The sequence below is a fragment of the Saccopteryx leptura genome, chromosome 5 (genome assembly GCF_036850995.1).
Source record: "Saccopteryx leptura isolate mSacLep1 chromosome 5, mSacLep1_pri_phased_curated, whole genome shotgun sequence".
NCBI lineage: Eukaryota > Metazoa > Chordata > Mammalia > Chiroptera > Emballonuridae > Saccopteryx > Saccopteryx leptura.
In genome coordinates, this window is record NC_089507.1 from 85,657,337 (window position 1) to 85,672,318 (window position 14,982).

The window sequence follows — 14,982 nt, forward strand, 5'->3', positions numbered from 1 at the left end:
GCAAATAAATACAACATAAATTTCAGTTCTATAGACTTATATGTGATAAGGACCAGCCAGCACTAACCTAAAGCCTTAGTCCTCACAGATCCTTTGATTTCCATTGTTAGGCAAAGAAGAAGCAAATCCCCCTATGCCCTAAATACACTCCATCAAATGAAGAAACATATGTCCAGGTTTAAAGAACAGAACCCTTTTAGGATATTTTTTTCTTTTTTTTTAAATTTAAAATTTATTTGGCCAATGTGTTCAATTCCAATATTGTGGTAGAAATGCCTGAAGAACTGTCGACAACTGATTGGGCTCAAGCATCCCTGGCTGTCTCTCAGCCTGGAAAAGGAGGGTCATGGCTCTCTGTGGTGCAGGCCGCAGGCCACCCTGTCAGAGCAGCCAGGAGCCGACTCTGGGAGGGCCCTGTCCTGGCCCAGCTGGTGTCTACCGCCCATCCTCATGGTGGGACCCTTGTGACAGAAACCTAAAGTCTGTGTTTACCAGACAATGTAGGAGCCGCGCGCAGTCATGGCTACACTGGCACAAGTGCGAGTGACCGTCCAGCCTGGTGTGGTTCCTCTCCACGCAGGGGACACCCGTCTCCAGGGCAGCCCAGCCAAGATGAGACAGAGACCCTGATGTCCCAAAATGTCTAAAAATCCCACAGATAGAATATTTTTAAAGTGATGGCATAATAAACCTAACCAGGAGGCATCATTGTCAGCGTGAGATTGCAAAACATTTTAGGAGCACTCTGGTCAAATCTGTGTACCAAAAAGTACATCACAATAAAAATTAAAAAAAAAAAAAAAAAAAAAAAAGCCCATCAAGATGGCTGTTCTGGAGAGAAATTCCTTTTCAAAAATTGAAAAGCAGAAGGAAGAGACGGGTCTAAATTTACACGTGTTAGAGTAAAGTGTTGCTTCAGAAAGTTCCCTGCAGTTCCGATTGGTGCTCCATCCTCCTGGGAGGGCGTGCAGGCTCCGGAGGCTGTGCTGCTGGGGGTGCAGCCCCGGAGGGGCGTGTCAGGGGTGTCCAGGGCTGGTTCCCACGTTATAGTTCGTCTTTCACAGCTTTCTGATCATCGTCTTCCTCCAGGTCAGGCTCCTCTGCTTCCTCTAGATCGTCCAGATCATCATCATCCCCTGGTCCATCCTGGCCGCCACTCTCCAAGAACTTCTTAAAACCATCTAGTGTCCGCTCCCCCTTGTAACCAATGACCGTTCTGTCTGCACTGGCGGGGAAGAACTTGAGTGTGGGGAAGTTGTGCACTTTGACGGCCTCCACCTCATTAGATGTCGAGTCCATCTTGGCAATGATAATATTTTCATGGTCCTTATAGGTCTCTCCCAGCTTATCCCAAATGGGAGCGAACTGTTTGCAGTGACCACACCACGGGGCATAGAATTCCACAAACACCTTCTTCTTTTCATCAAAAGCCACCTCTTTGAAGTTCTTCCCAACTAGCACTTTCACAGGCTGCTTGTCCCAGTCTTCAGGCAGCTCCTGGCTCATAAGGTGAGGCTTGATCTTGCCCTCCAGGAAGCGGTGGCAGAAATCCGTGATCTTCTCTGCCGTCAGCTCATCCGACTCAGGCTTGTACTTGGTCATCTCCTCCTCCAGGGTGATGAGGTGCACAGCAGGGCACTCCTCCTTCTTGAGTCCAAAGAACTCGAGGATGCGCTGGTTGTCAGTGTGGTCACTGTCGATGAATATAAACAGGATCTTGCCCTTGAAGCTCTCAGCGGCTTTCTTGAAGTTGCTCAGTTTGCTGTCATAGTCAGACACGCTCTTTGGCAGGAACAGCAGGATGTGAGTCTTGATTTCAGCTCCGAAAATCTTTGGGGCCGTCTGCTCAGTGAACTCGATGACCAGTGGCAGCTGGTTGTGTTTGATGAAGTCGAGTAGCTTCTCTTTGGTGACCTCCCCTTCAAAGTCATTCCGGCCTTCGTCAAACTTTTTAAAGAGAACAACTCCATCCTTGTCCAGCTGTTATTTGGAAAACACATCACTGTTGGAGGTGATACCGAAGGGTATGTCATCGATGGTTTCTGCTGCCAGCAGGAACTGCTTGGCAAAATCTGACTTCACATCCTTGAAGAAACCGATGACTGTCACCTCACTGGAGTCCACCAGGGCCTCTGCGGCAGCCCGGTCCAACAACGTAGTGGCTGCAGGGCCCGTGCGCTTCTTCAGCCAGTTCACTATGTCATCAGCTTCTCTGCCAGCTGTATACTCTCTGGGGGAAGCCTTGTCTCCGTTCTTGAAGAACTTGATGGTAGGGTAGCCTCGGATGCCATAGTGCTGGGCCAGATCAGACTCCTCTGTGGCATCCACCTTTGCCAGTCTGATTTCAGAGCCTTCGGCCTTCAGTTTCCCAGCTGCTTTGGCATACTCAGGGGCCAGAGCTTTGCAGTGGCCACACCAGGGGGCATAGAACTCCACCAGCAGGTGTTTGTGGGCCGCCAGCACCTCCTCGAAGTTGCCCTTGTGGAGCACCAGAACGTGGTCCTCCTCGTCGGGGCTGGCGCCCGAGGGAGCCAGCACGGCCAGGCTCAGGCAGAGCAGAGCGGGACGCAGCATGTCCGCTGTAGTTGCAATGGTGCAGTTGGCGCCGCCAAACAGCTAGGCCACCTAGGATATTTTTTTTTAATGAGGGCTTAAAAACCTCATGGTGTCCTGGTTAGTTGGCTCAGTAGTAGAGTGTCAGCCTGGTGTGTGGAAGTCCTAGGTTTGATTCCCAGTCAGGGCACACAGGAGAAGCGACCACCTGCTTCTCCATCCCTTTCATTCTCTCTCTCTCTCTCTCTCTCTCTCTCTGTCTCTATTCCACTCCCATAGCCATGGCTCGACTGGCTCAAGCAAGTTAGTCTCAGGTGCCGAAAATGGCTCCATGGCCTCTGCCTCAGGCACTAGAAAATGGTTCCTTTTGCAATGGAGCAACAGTCCCAGATGGGCAGAGCATTGCCCCCTAGTGGGCTTGCCAGATGGATCCAGGTCAGGGCACATGCAGGAGTGTCTCTCTGCCTCTCACTAAAATAAAAGTTAAAAAAAAAAACAACTCATGGTTTTCTCTTCCCAAAAATGCAGTGACATTACTATTATTATTATTTCTTTTTTTAGGGAGAGACAGACAGACAGGAAGGGAGAGAGATGAGAAGCATCAATTCATGGTTGCAACACTTTATTCATTGATTGCTTTGTCATATGTGCCTTGATGGGGGAGCAAGTGACCCCTTGCTCAAGCCAGTAACCTTGGGCTTCAAGCCAGAGACCTTTGGCTCAAGCCAGCAACCATGGAGTCATGTCTATGAATCCCACACTCAAGCCCATGACCCTGCACTCAAGCTGGTAAGCCTATGCTCAAGGCGGCAACCTCAGGGTTTAATAAACCTTTTCCAGTCCTATAGATTTCAAATCTTTTCCCATTCTGTGGCTTGTGTTTTCATTCATTTTAAGATGCTTCTTCTTTTTTAATAAATGGAAGTTCTTAGTTTAATGCATTCCATCACTCAATTATTTCCTCTATAACTAATGCTTTAAACTTTTTTTTTTTTTGTATTTTTCTGAAGCTGGAAACAGGGAGAGACAGTCAGACAGACTCCCGCATGCGCCCGACCGGGATCCACCCGGCACGCCCACCAGGGGGCAACGCTCTGCCCCTTCGGGGCGTTGCTCTGTTGCGACCAGAGCCACTCTAGCGTCTGGGGCAGAGGCCAAGGAGCCATTCCCAGCGCCTGGGCCATCTTTGCTCCAATGAAGCCTTGGCTGCGGGAGGGGAAGAGAGAGACAGAGAGGAAGGAGAGGGGGAGGGGTGGAGAAGCAGATGGGCGCTTCTCCTGTGTGTCCTGGCCGGGAATCGAACCCGGGACTTCTGCACGCCAGGCCGATGCTCTACCACTGAGCCAACCGGCCAGGGCCTTAAACATCTTATTTTAAAAACCATGCCCTAGTTTAAGGTCATGAAGATATTCTCCTATATTCTCTTCTCAGTGCTTTATATTATTGACTTTTACATGTAGGTTTTATTTTTAATTTTAATTTTTATTTATTTATTTATTTATTTTACAGAGACAGAGAGCCAGAGAGAGGGATAGATAGGGACAGACAGACAGGAACGGAGAGATGAGAAGCATCAATCATTAGTTTTTTAATCTTTTTTTTTTTTTTTTTTGTATTTTTCTGAAGCTAGAAACGGGGAGAGACAGTCAGACAGACTCCCGCATGCGCCCGACCAGGATCCACCCGGCACGCCCACCAGGGGCGACGCTCTGCCCCTCCGGGGCGTCGCTCTGCCGCGACCAGAGCCACTCTAGCGCCTGGGGCAGAGGCCAAGGAGCCATCCCCAGTGCCCGGGCCATCTTTGCTCCAATGGAGCCTAGGCTGCGGGAGGGGAAGAGAGAGACAGAGAGGAAGGAGGGGACGGGGGTGGAGAAGCAAATGGGCGCTTCTCCTATGTGCCCTGGCCGGGAATCGAACCCGGGTCCCCCGCACGCCAGGCCGACGCTCTACCGCTGAGCCAACCAGCCAGGGCCCAATCATTAGTTTTTTGTTGCGCATTGCAACACCTTAGTTGTTCATTGATTGCTTTCTCATATGTGCCTTGACCACGGGCCTTCGGCAGACCGAGTAACCCCTTGCTCAAGCCAGCGACCTTGGGTCCAAGCTGGTGAGCTTTGCTCAAACCAGATGAGCCCACGCTCAAGCTGGCGACCTCGCATCCCAGTCCTCCGCATCCCAGTCCAACACTCTACCCACTGTGCCACCACTTGGTCAGGCTACATGTAGGTTTTAAATCATAGTCTTCTAATTTTTGTTTATTCTATGAAGAAAGGATTCAATTTGTGTGTGTGTGTGTGTGTGTGTGTGTGTGTGTGTGTGTGAGTATACAATTGCTCCAGCATAATCATTTGGGAGTTTATCTTTTCCTCACTGCTTTATAGAGTCATTTCTTTACCATTTTTATGCTTCTGCATGGGTTTGTTTCTAGTCTTTTTATTCTTTTTCTTTGGTGTAATTTCTGTTCCTGCAGCAATCCCAAACTGTATTGATTACTATTCCTTCATAATATATTTTGGTATCTGATATATTTAAGTTTTCTTTTTGTTTTTCTTTATAAAATATATCTTAGCCGTCTCTAAATGATAATAATAGCACTATTCAGAGCTAAAACTTACATTGCACTTAATATCTACCAGACATTGTAATGCTTTACACATATCATTCCATTTATTGACCATGAAAGACTTTATGGGTAAGTATTATTGTCTTTGTTTTATAGATGAAAATGCTGAAGCACAGAAAAGTTAACTAATTTACACAGTCACACAGCTATTAAATGGCAGAACTGGGTTATTGATGTAGGCAGTCTGTACTTGTGACCATGTCCTCCCCTTCTCTCTCTCTCTCTCTCTCTTTCTCGCTCTCTCTCCTGTCTCTCTAAAAATGAATAAATAAAAATCTATAAAAAAAATTTTTAAGTAATGTGTTACATCAATGAACAAAAGAGAAATTATTCTAATCATGAGATATAGAAAGCTGACTGACCACTTGAAAAAATTCAAAATAATCAAAATTTTAACTATAAAGAAGGAACTATAAAGATAATAAAAGGAGAAAATATATGGAAATATTTAATTGGGAGAGAAAATTACTTTCAAAGCATAATACTAAAGCCAGAAATAATCATAAAAGAAAGAAGTGTATAAGATTTTAATACATAAAACTTTAAACATCTTCATGACATTAATTTTTTTTGAAAATATATAATAAGAGGACTAACAAATCTGTTTTTAAAGATGACTAGCAAATAAAAAATTAGATAAAAACACATGAATAAGTAACCTCAAATCACCAATAAACATATTAAAAACAAATAAAAGGTATTTAACCTCACTACAATGTAAATTGGTTTGAGGGAGTTGAGAGAGACAGGAAGGGAGAAAAAGACAGGAAGGGAGAGAGTGAGGGAGGGAGACAGAGTCAGAAGGCAACTTATAGTTGCTTTCACTTTAGTTGTGCATTGATTGCTTCTCCTGCGTACTTACTTTGGGGATCAGACCTCAGGCTCAAGCCAAGTGTTAGGCAAATGAGTTTGTAAAATCTTTTTTTTTGAGTTTGCTCACTTTTATTGTTACAAAATGGCACTAGGCAGCCACGTGTGTGCTTGCTCTCAGAGCAGGGAAGTTGGTTGCAAATTGCAGATCGCATTTCTGCTTCGGAGGGGCCATTGTTTTGGTAATATTTGCTGGAGGAGGGGTCTTTGTGGGCCCCAGTCAGTTTTGCAGGGAGACTGGAGAGAATGCAGAGTGCTGAGGAAGAAGCCAGTTTTTGCAGAGAGAGAAGGTGTGCAGATGGGGAACCAGAGCTAAGGGGCTTTGCGAGCTCTGCTGAAACTGGTGACGCCTTTGATTCTAGGAGAAACCGGAGAAGATTCTCCTGGTTGTGGAACCAGAGAATGCATCAGGGCTTTGGGAGCTCTGAATGAAAGGAAAGTGTTTTCCCTGCCTGTTTGCTCGTTGGCCAGTGCAAGACTTTAATAAAGGAATGGCCCACCATTTTTTGGCTCCACTGTTTCTTTACCGTCTGCCTGAATCCAGTGTGAACTTGCAAACAGGCTACGTATGTATGTAACAGCATATAAAGCTGTTACAAAATATTCAGTATAAAAAGGTTGTTAAACTTGTATTATTTCAGTACTTATCATCAATGTGTATACATAGTAAACTTCTAAAAGGATATATTTTAATTTTAATAGTAGTAGTTATCTCTGGAATCAGGTTTCCAAGTTTTCTTCTTCTTAGGTCTCTATATTTTCTTTTCTTTATTTTATTTATTTTTTTTTTTACAGAGACACAGAGAGTCAGAGAGAGGGATAGATAGGGACAGACAGACAGGAACGGAGAGATGAGAAGCATCAATCATTAGTTTTTCGTTGTGCATTGCGACACCTTAGTTGTTCATTGATTGCTTTCTCATATGTGCCTAGACCGTAGGCCTTCAGCAGACTGAGTAACCCCTTGCTCGAGCCAGCGACCTTGGGCTCAAGCTGGTGAGCCTTGCTCAAACCAGATGAGCCCGCGCTTAAGCTGGTGACCTCGGGGTCTCGAACCTGGGTCCTTCCGCATCCCAGTCCGATGCTCTATCCACTGTGCCACCACCTGGTCAGGCAGGTCTCTATATTTTCTAATTTTGTTACTCTGAGAATATCTTCTATTTAAAAGGCTTTTCAAACTTACACCACTGAAGAAGTGCACAGGAAAGCTAAGAACATTCCTAACAAGAGTCCCCTTATCTAAGCACTTAACATAAGGTTATTAATTAGGTTTTCTGCCTCACTACAATGTGGCCTCCCACAAAATAGGGACTGAGTCTTACTTATTTCTTTTTTATTTCTAATGCCACTTTTAGCATATGGCATAACAGCAGGATGAATGAATGAATGAATGAATGAATGAATGAATGAACGAACGAACACCCGTAGGAGAGAGCTATGACACCAAAGGTGTAGATTCGGTATAGGAAACACACAGTTGCTTACGAAACACCCAAGGCTAGCCACGGAGCCTCTCAGTAAATACCCATTCCATTTAACCAAGTACTCAGACTGAAAAGTCCTGAAGTTTTCCTTAACTCCTCTTTCTCTCACCTCACATTCAATCTATTAACTAATCCAACTGAGCAGATCCTGTTCATTCCATGTTTAAAATGTGTTCTCACACCACTCTCACCATTTCACTGCTATCACCCTCATCCAAGCCAGAAACCTTCTGCCCATACAACTGTAACAGTTCCCTACATGCCTCCATGCTGCCATTCTGATACATTATAGTCTTCACACAACAGCCAAAATGACCTTCTAAAAAGCAAATCTCATCATGCAAGTGCAAGCTCAAAACCCCAATAGCTTCCCATCAGCTGTAGAATAAAATCCAAAGTGTTTCCCACGGCTTACAATGCTGCATGATCTGCCCCCTATGCCTCCTTTGAATTCATCCCCCTCCCCCTTGGCTCACAGGGCTCCTGCCACACTGGCATGCTTACTATTTCTGGAACTTTCAAACATGTTCCCACCTCAAGGCCCCTCCTCACCTCACTCCTGTTTTTTCCCTCTTTGCTAGGAAAGCACTTCTCCTTCACACTGATCCCATTGGCCTGATCAGGCAATGGCACAATAGAGAGAGCATCAGACTGGGATGCAGAGGACCCAGGTTCAAAACCCCAAGGTCACCAGCTTGAGTGTGGGCTCATCCAGTGCGCGGGGTTCATCTGGTGAGCAAGGATCACCAGCTTGAGCATGGGGTCGCCGGCTTGAGCATGGGATCATAGACATCATAGACATGACCCCATGGTTGCCAGCTAGAGCCCAAGGTCGCTGGCTTGAAGCCCAAGGTCACTGGCTTGAGCTCAAGGTCGCTGGCTTGAGCAAGGAGTCACTCGCTCTGCTGCAGCAACCGCGCCTCCTTGCCCCCATCAAGGCACATGTGAAAAAGCAATCAATGAACAACTAAGGAGACTAAGCAGCTGCAAGAAAGAATTGAGACTATTCATCTTCTCCCTTCCTGCCTGTCTGCTCCTATCTGTCCCTCTCTGTGTCTCTCTCTGTCTCTGTCACAAGAAAAAAAAATGACCTCATCAGGCCCTGGCCAAGTAGCTCAGTTGTTAGAGTGTTGTGGCAATACACCCAATATACCAAGGTTGTGGGTTCCATCACCGGTCAAGGCACTTACAGTAATAAACCAATGAATGCATAAATAAGTAGAACAACAAACTGATGTCTCTCTCTCTCTCTCTCTTCCTTCTTTCTCTCTAAAATTAATAAGTAAGAATTTAAAAAAATAACTGACCTCATCAAAAAGACTAAGAAATGACTAACCACTTTCTAAAAATAGCAATCATTCTCAGTCAGCCTTCACTTTCTCTTCCTTTAAACTGCTATATTTTTCTTCAGTATGCCACCTGTCATGATATTATCTATTAAGTTGTTTATTGTCTATCTCTTCCACTAGAATATCTGCTGGGCAAAGACTTTGTTTTCTTCACTATTCAATACCAAGCACTTAGAATAGTGCCTGCCACATTGGAGACAATGAATAAATACTTATAAGATAATTAGGTGAATGAACAAATAAATAAATGACTTTGGCAAGATGTGCTTCAAGTTCTCATGTAAACACAGTATTTGGGCCAGTGACTGCTTTAAACTATAGAATATTTACTGAGGTCAACACCAAAAAGGAATGTTGTAATAAAGCAGGTGTCATAACAACATCACAATATTCAATGATACTGATATTGATATTGATGATTACTGTCAATTGGCCTGGAGTGCCCCAATCCCCACAAAAATCTCCATCTCTCATCCCACTACCATTTAAGACCCACATCCATCCACTTTATTGAAACTTAAAACTTTCTTAAGAATTTATGAACAGATACTGTAAGTTATTCCCGTGAGGAAAAGTCAATGATTTCATATTATGAGCAACCTCATACTCATTGACTAGTTACTGAATATTGTTTCCTGATGTGTGGCCCTGTAATATGGAACAATAATCTCATTTGTTACAGCCAATAATGATTTCCCATTGGACCAATTCTACATGAAATGAGGCAAGGAGAGACCCTGCAAAATGAACACAGGCATTCTCAAGGCATGTGTAAGTGAACCCTCAGGGTGCCAAAGTCAGCTGTGGTCTATGTCACAAGTTTGGTAACTAAAAATAAAGTACTTAAGTCTTGAGAATTATTCACTTAACTCTTAGAGTAATACAAATGTTCCTGTATGTCCTCGTGCCTCCTGACCATCTAGAGCAGGGGTCTCAAACTCAACTCAGCATGTGGGCCGCAGAGCAAAATCACAGCCCTTCGGCGGGCCGCACTAGGTCTACAAAAGGCAACTGTTACGCAACACTTTTCTCACTGCAGTTGAAAACAAAAAAAAAATCAGTACAAGCACAATCGTACATGCAGTTTACTCAGTGTCACAAAACGACCAGAAACTGTAGTTCGCATCACAACTGCTGTTAACTAAGCTAATATCTAGCTAGGATGCTAGAGAAATGAAAAATACAAGTAGGCCCCTAGGCTTACTTAATTTTATCCAAAATATTTTGAACTTCGTGGATTAGTCTGTGGGCTGCACAAAATTGTTCGGCGGGCCGCGAGTTTGAGACCCCTGATCTAGAGTATGATCGATTTATTTTAAAAATGTGTACGGCAACATTAAAAAAAGGCAAATGTATATTCTTCTTGTTTCCATTAATTAGTTATCAAACAAACATGATTTTAAGTTAATAAAACTGTAACTGGAACTAAATTCATTTTTTGAAAAAGAAAACTCACTTCCAGGGGTCAGCGAGCATGAAAAAAACTCACTACTCAAAGGGTTAAAAAAAAAACTTGGACTGTAGTCAGTGTCAAATACACCTCCTTTCTGACATACATTCTTGCGGGGGGCGGGGGGGGGGGCTAAAGAATACCAGATCAGAAATTATGCATAACCCTAGTTGACCATCTTGTCATTTAAGTAAATTTGGAATGATACTCCTGTCAAACACAGTGCTTCAAAAACACATGGTAGTTCAAAACACCAGAGTAAGTGTAGCATAGCACGGACCCACACTACAGAATCAGGCCAGGTGGGGTTAGACTTCTGTTTCTGTCACTTAGGTGCTCTGTAATCTTAGAAAATTTCTCTAACTGCTCTGGGCTTCTTAACGCCATACCATCCATAAAATGCAAAGACATATTCCGTGTAGTTGTTATGAGGACAGAGGTAACGGGTGCCAACTACTTATCATGAGAAAGTAATCTTGAGAAAGAATTACAAAGTTGGGGGAATCACACTATTTGATATCAAACAATACTATCGGCCATTGTAATCAAAATAGCACAGCACTGGCATAAAAATAGACATATAGATCAATGGAACAGAATAGAGAGCTCAAAAATAAACCCATGCCTTTAAAATAAATTGATATTTGACAAAGGAGGCAAAAACATACAAGGGGGTAAAAAGATAGTCTATTCAATAAATGGTGTTGGAAAAATTGAACAGGTATGTGAAAAAAAAATGAAACTAGACCATCTTCTTACACCATACACAAGAATAAACTCAAAATGTATTAAAAACTTAAATGTTAGATGCAAAACCATGAAAATCCTAGAAGAAAACATAAGCAGCAAAATCTCAGACACATCTCGTAGGAATATCTTTTCTGATATATTATCTCAGGCAAGGGAAACAAAAAAATAAAAATAAACAAATGAGACCACAAACTAAAGAGGTTTTGTTGTTGTTGTTGTTGTTTTTCATTTTTCCGAAGCTGGAAACGGGGAGGCAGTCAGACAGACTCCCGCATGCGCCCGACCGGGATCCACCCGGCATGCCCGCCAGGGGGCGATGCTCTGCCCCTCCGGGGCGTCGCTCTGCCGCATCCAGAGCCAGTCTAGCGCCTGAGGCAGAGACCACAGAGCCATCCCCAGCGCCCGGGCCATCCTTGCTCCAAATGGAGCCTCGCTGCGGGAGGGGAAGAGAGAGACAGAGAGGAAGGAGAGGGGGAGGGGTGGAGAAGCAAATGGGCGCCTCTCCTGTGTGCCCTGGCCGGGAATCGAACCCGGGACTTCTGCGCGCCAGGCCGACGCTCTACCGCTGAGCCAACCGGCCAGGGCTAAACTAAAAAGTTTTTACACAACAAAGTAAACCTTCAACAAAATGAAGACACAAGCCACTAACGGAAAAAACATATTTGCCAATGATACATTTGATAAGGGGTTAATATCTAATTATAAAGAACTTATAAAAGTCAAAACCAAAAAAACCCCAAACAATCCAATTAAAAAATGGGCAAAGGATCTGAATAGACCTTCTCCAAAGAGGACATACAGATGGTCAAAAGACAGATGAAAAGATGCTGAACGTCACTCATCATCAGAGATGTAAATTAAAACTACAATAAGATATCACCATCACCTGACACCTGTCAGAATGGCTATTATCAATAAATCAACAAACAAGTGCTGGCAAGGTTGTGGAGAAAAAGAAACCCTCTTGCACTGTTGATGGAAATGCAGATTGGTGTAGCCACTGTAAAAAACAGTATGGAGTCATTTCAAAAAATTAAAAATGGGCCCTGGCTGGTTGGCTCAATGGTAGAGCATCAGCCTGGCGTGCAGGAGTCCCGGGTTCGATTCCTGGCCAGGGCACACAGAAGAAGCGCCCATCTGCTTCTCCACCTCTCCCCCTCTCCTTCCTCTCTGTCTCTCTCTTCCCCTCCCGCAGCCAAGGCTCCATTGGAGCAAAGTTGGCCCGGGCACTGAGGATGGCTCTGTGGCCTCTACCTCAGGCGCTAGAGTGGCTCTGGTTGCAACAGAGTGACGCCCGGATGGGCAGATCATCGCCCCCTGGTGGGCGTGCCGGGTGGATCCCGGTCAGGCATATGTGGGAGTCTGACTGCCTCCCCGTTTCTGGCTTCGGAAAAATACAAAAAAAAAAAAAATTAAAAATGGAACTGCCTTATGATCCAGCAATTCCACTTCTGATAATTTATTCAAAAAAAAACCAAAACACGGCCCTGGCCGGTTGGCTCAGTGGTAGAGCGTCAGCCTGGTGTGCAGGAGTCCCGGGTTTGATTCCTGGCCAGGGCACACAGGAGAAGTGCCCATCTGCTTCTCCACCTCTCCCCCTCTCCTTCCTCTCTGTCTCTCTCTTCCCCTCCCGCAGCCGAGGCTCCTTTGGAGCAAAGTTGGCCTGGGCGCTGAGGATGGCTCTATGGCCTCTGCCTCAGGCGCTAGAATGGCTCTGGTCGCAACAGAGCAATGCCCCAGATGGGCAGAGCATCGCCCCCTGGTGGGCATGCGGGTGGATCCCGGTCGGGCGCATGTGGGAGTCTATCTGACTGCCTCCCGTTTCCAACTTCAGAAAAATACAAAAAAAAAAAAAAACCAAAACACTAATTCAAAAGAATACATACACCACTATGTTCAATGCAGCGTTATTTACAATAGCCAAGATGTGGAAGCAGCCCATGTCCATCAGTGGATGAGTGATAAAAAAAATCTGTGGTACATTTACACAGTAGGATACTACTTGGCCATAAAAAGGAAATCTTACCCTTTGCAACAGAATGGATGGACCCGGAGAGCATTATGCTAAATGAAATAAGGCAGAGAAAAGCAAGTACCATATGATTTCACTCATGTGTGGACTCTTAATTGACAAATAGAAACAGACTCCTAGACAGAGAACAGACTAACAGTTGTCAGGATGGAGTTTTCAGTGCTGGGTGAAAAAGATGAAGGGATTAAGCAAAAAAAAAAAAAACCCTCATAGATACAGACAACAGTACAGTGATTACAAGAGAGAGAGGAGGGTGTGGGGAGGTAGAAGTGAGAGAGAGAGAGAGATAAATGATGGTGGAAGGAGACTTGACTTGGAGTGGTGAACACACAGTACAGTGTACAGATGATGTGTTATAGAACTGTACACCTGAAACCTGTAATTTTATTAACCAATGTCACCCCAATAAATTAAAAATAAAAATATTAATTTAACATTTTTTTAAAAGTACATCTTGTCCCAGGCATAGACAATCAAAGAATGGGAAAATGACCTCCAGCAGGTAGAACTACAAAAACTGTGGAAGGTAAAAGTGTCTGCAAACCTCTGCACAGGCAGTCAAACAGGAAATCATCCTCCACAAGTCTATAAATTGGAGCATCTATTGTAACACACACACAGATCACATGCTCTGAGAAGAAAGAGCATTTTTCTTTATATCCCAGTTAGGTTTAAAGGTTATGTAGCCCTGACATCTGCACTGACAATCCTAACCTTACAATGAGATGTTCTCAACTCATGCGCTGTAAAATCCCAAATCTGACTTCCTGGGGCCTGACAGCGAAAATGAAAACCTGAGATATTACTGAATATAGTTCACATTTACTTAGCAAAAGGCTATCGTCCCGTGCATTAGTGAAACAGTAGTCCCCCGCCTCAGGCTCCGTCAGGGACACGTCCTTTCTATCCACGCTTCCGTGGAGAAACTGGTAATAAGTACACCGCCAGTAGCAAAGCAGTTCGCCCCATGGAGACTTCCGCTTTCCAGTGACTGAGGTCCCAGCGCGGGTCATTCAGTCTCCATCCAGCCGGACCTCCAGCGGTGCTCTTCGCCAACAGTCTATAAACCGCCGAGGCAGTTCCTCCCAAAGAACACAAGCTGCAAAGGGGAAGTCAGTGCCCGCTCGAGGGCACAGACCGGAGCGGGAGGGCTTCCAGGCAGTTCCTGGGCCTCTCGCCGCCCAGGGTACGCGGGCGCAGGCTCGCAGGGGCGCCCACACACGGTACCTGGATGAGGTTCCGCTGGAACAGGGCGGTGTGCACGCTTCCCGGGACCTCCCCGGGCAGCTCCACGGAGCCGTTCCCGCTGCGGATCCTCCAAGTTCCCCGCAGGCTGAGACTGGATGCCGCGTCCGTGGGGTCCGCACCGCACAACGCGAGCAGCAGGAGCAAGCAGAGACGCATGCCGGGCCCGAGGAGGGTGTGCAGCTGCGCTGCAGGGGGCCACGGAAGCCAGGGGGCCACGGAAGCCAGGGGGCTGTGAAAGAGCCCAGACCACTGCGCTCCCAGCCTCGGCCCCGCCCCCGCTCCCTCTCCAGCCCCGCCTCCAAGTCAGCTGAGCTGCGGGGACGCACGGCGCGGGGCGGGTGAGGCGGTGTCAGCCCCTGGGAACCGCTCTGGGCTCAGACCCCCGCACTCTGCGTCCCCCTCAGCGCTTGTTCCGCTGCTCCGGTTTCCGAACGGGAGACGGAACCGTGCCCCGTAATCGGGACACGCTGATCGCAGGACGCAAAGTGGCGCCGAACCTGGGGGAGCACTGGGACGGGCAGTACTCTGCGGAGACCACAGCTAGAGAAGCTCCTCGCTGCTCAGGGAAGCGAAACACTGAAACATCTCACCGCTCTCGTCCCCCAAATTTCGCAGGACCTGCC

General features: G+C 45.9%; 1 protein-coding gene and 1 pseudogene across 1 annotated transcript in view; both read right to left on the minus strand.

The window, feature by feature from the left end:
- MANBA (mannosidase beta) overlaps positions 1–14,709 on the minus strand; it is a 145,961-nt gene extending 131,252 nt beyond the window's left edge. The window contains exon 1 of the mRNA XM_066383897.1: positions 14,339–14,709. Coding sequence (XP_066239994.1) covers positions 14,339–14,515 — 177 coding nt within the window. The 5' untranslated portion in view covers positions 14,516–14,709. The remainder of the gene's footprint in view (positions 1–14,338) is intronic.
- On the minus strand, positions 205–2,620 carry LOC136405837 (protein disulfide-isomerase pseudogene; annotated as a pseudogene).
- Positions 14,710–14,982: the final 273 nt, after the last annotated feature.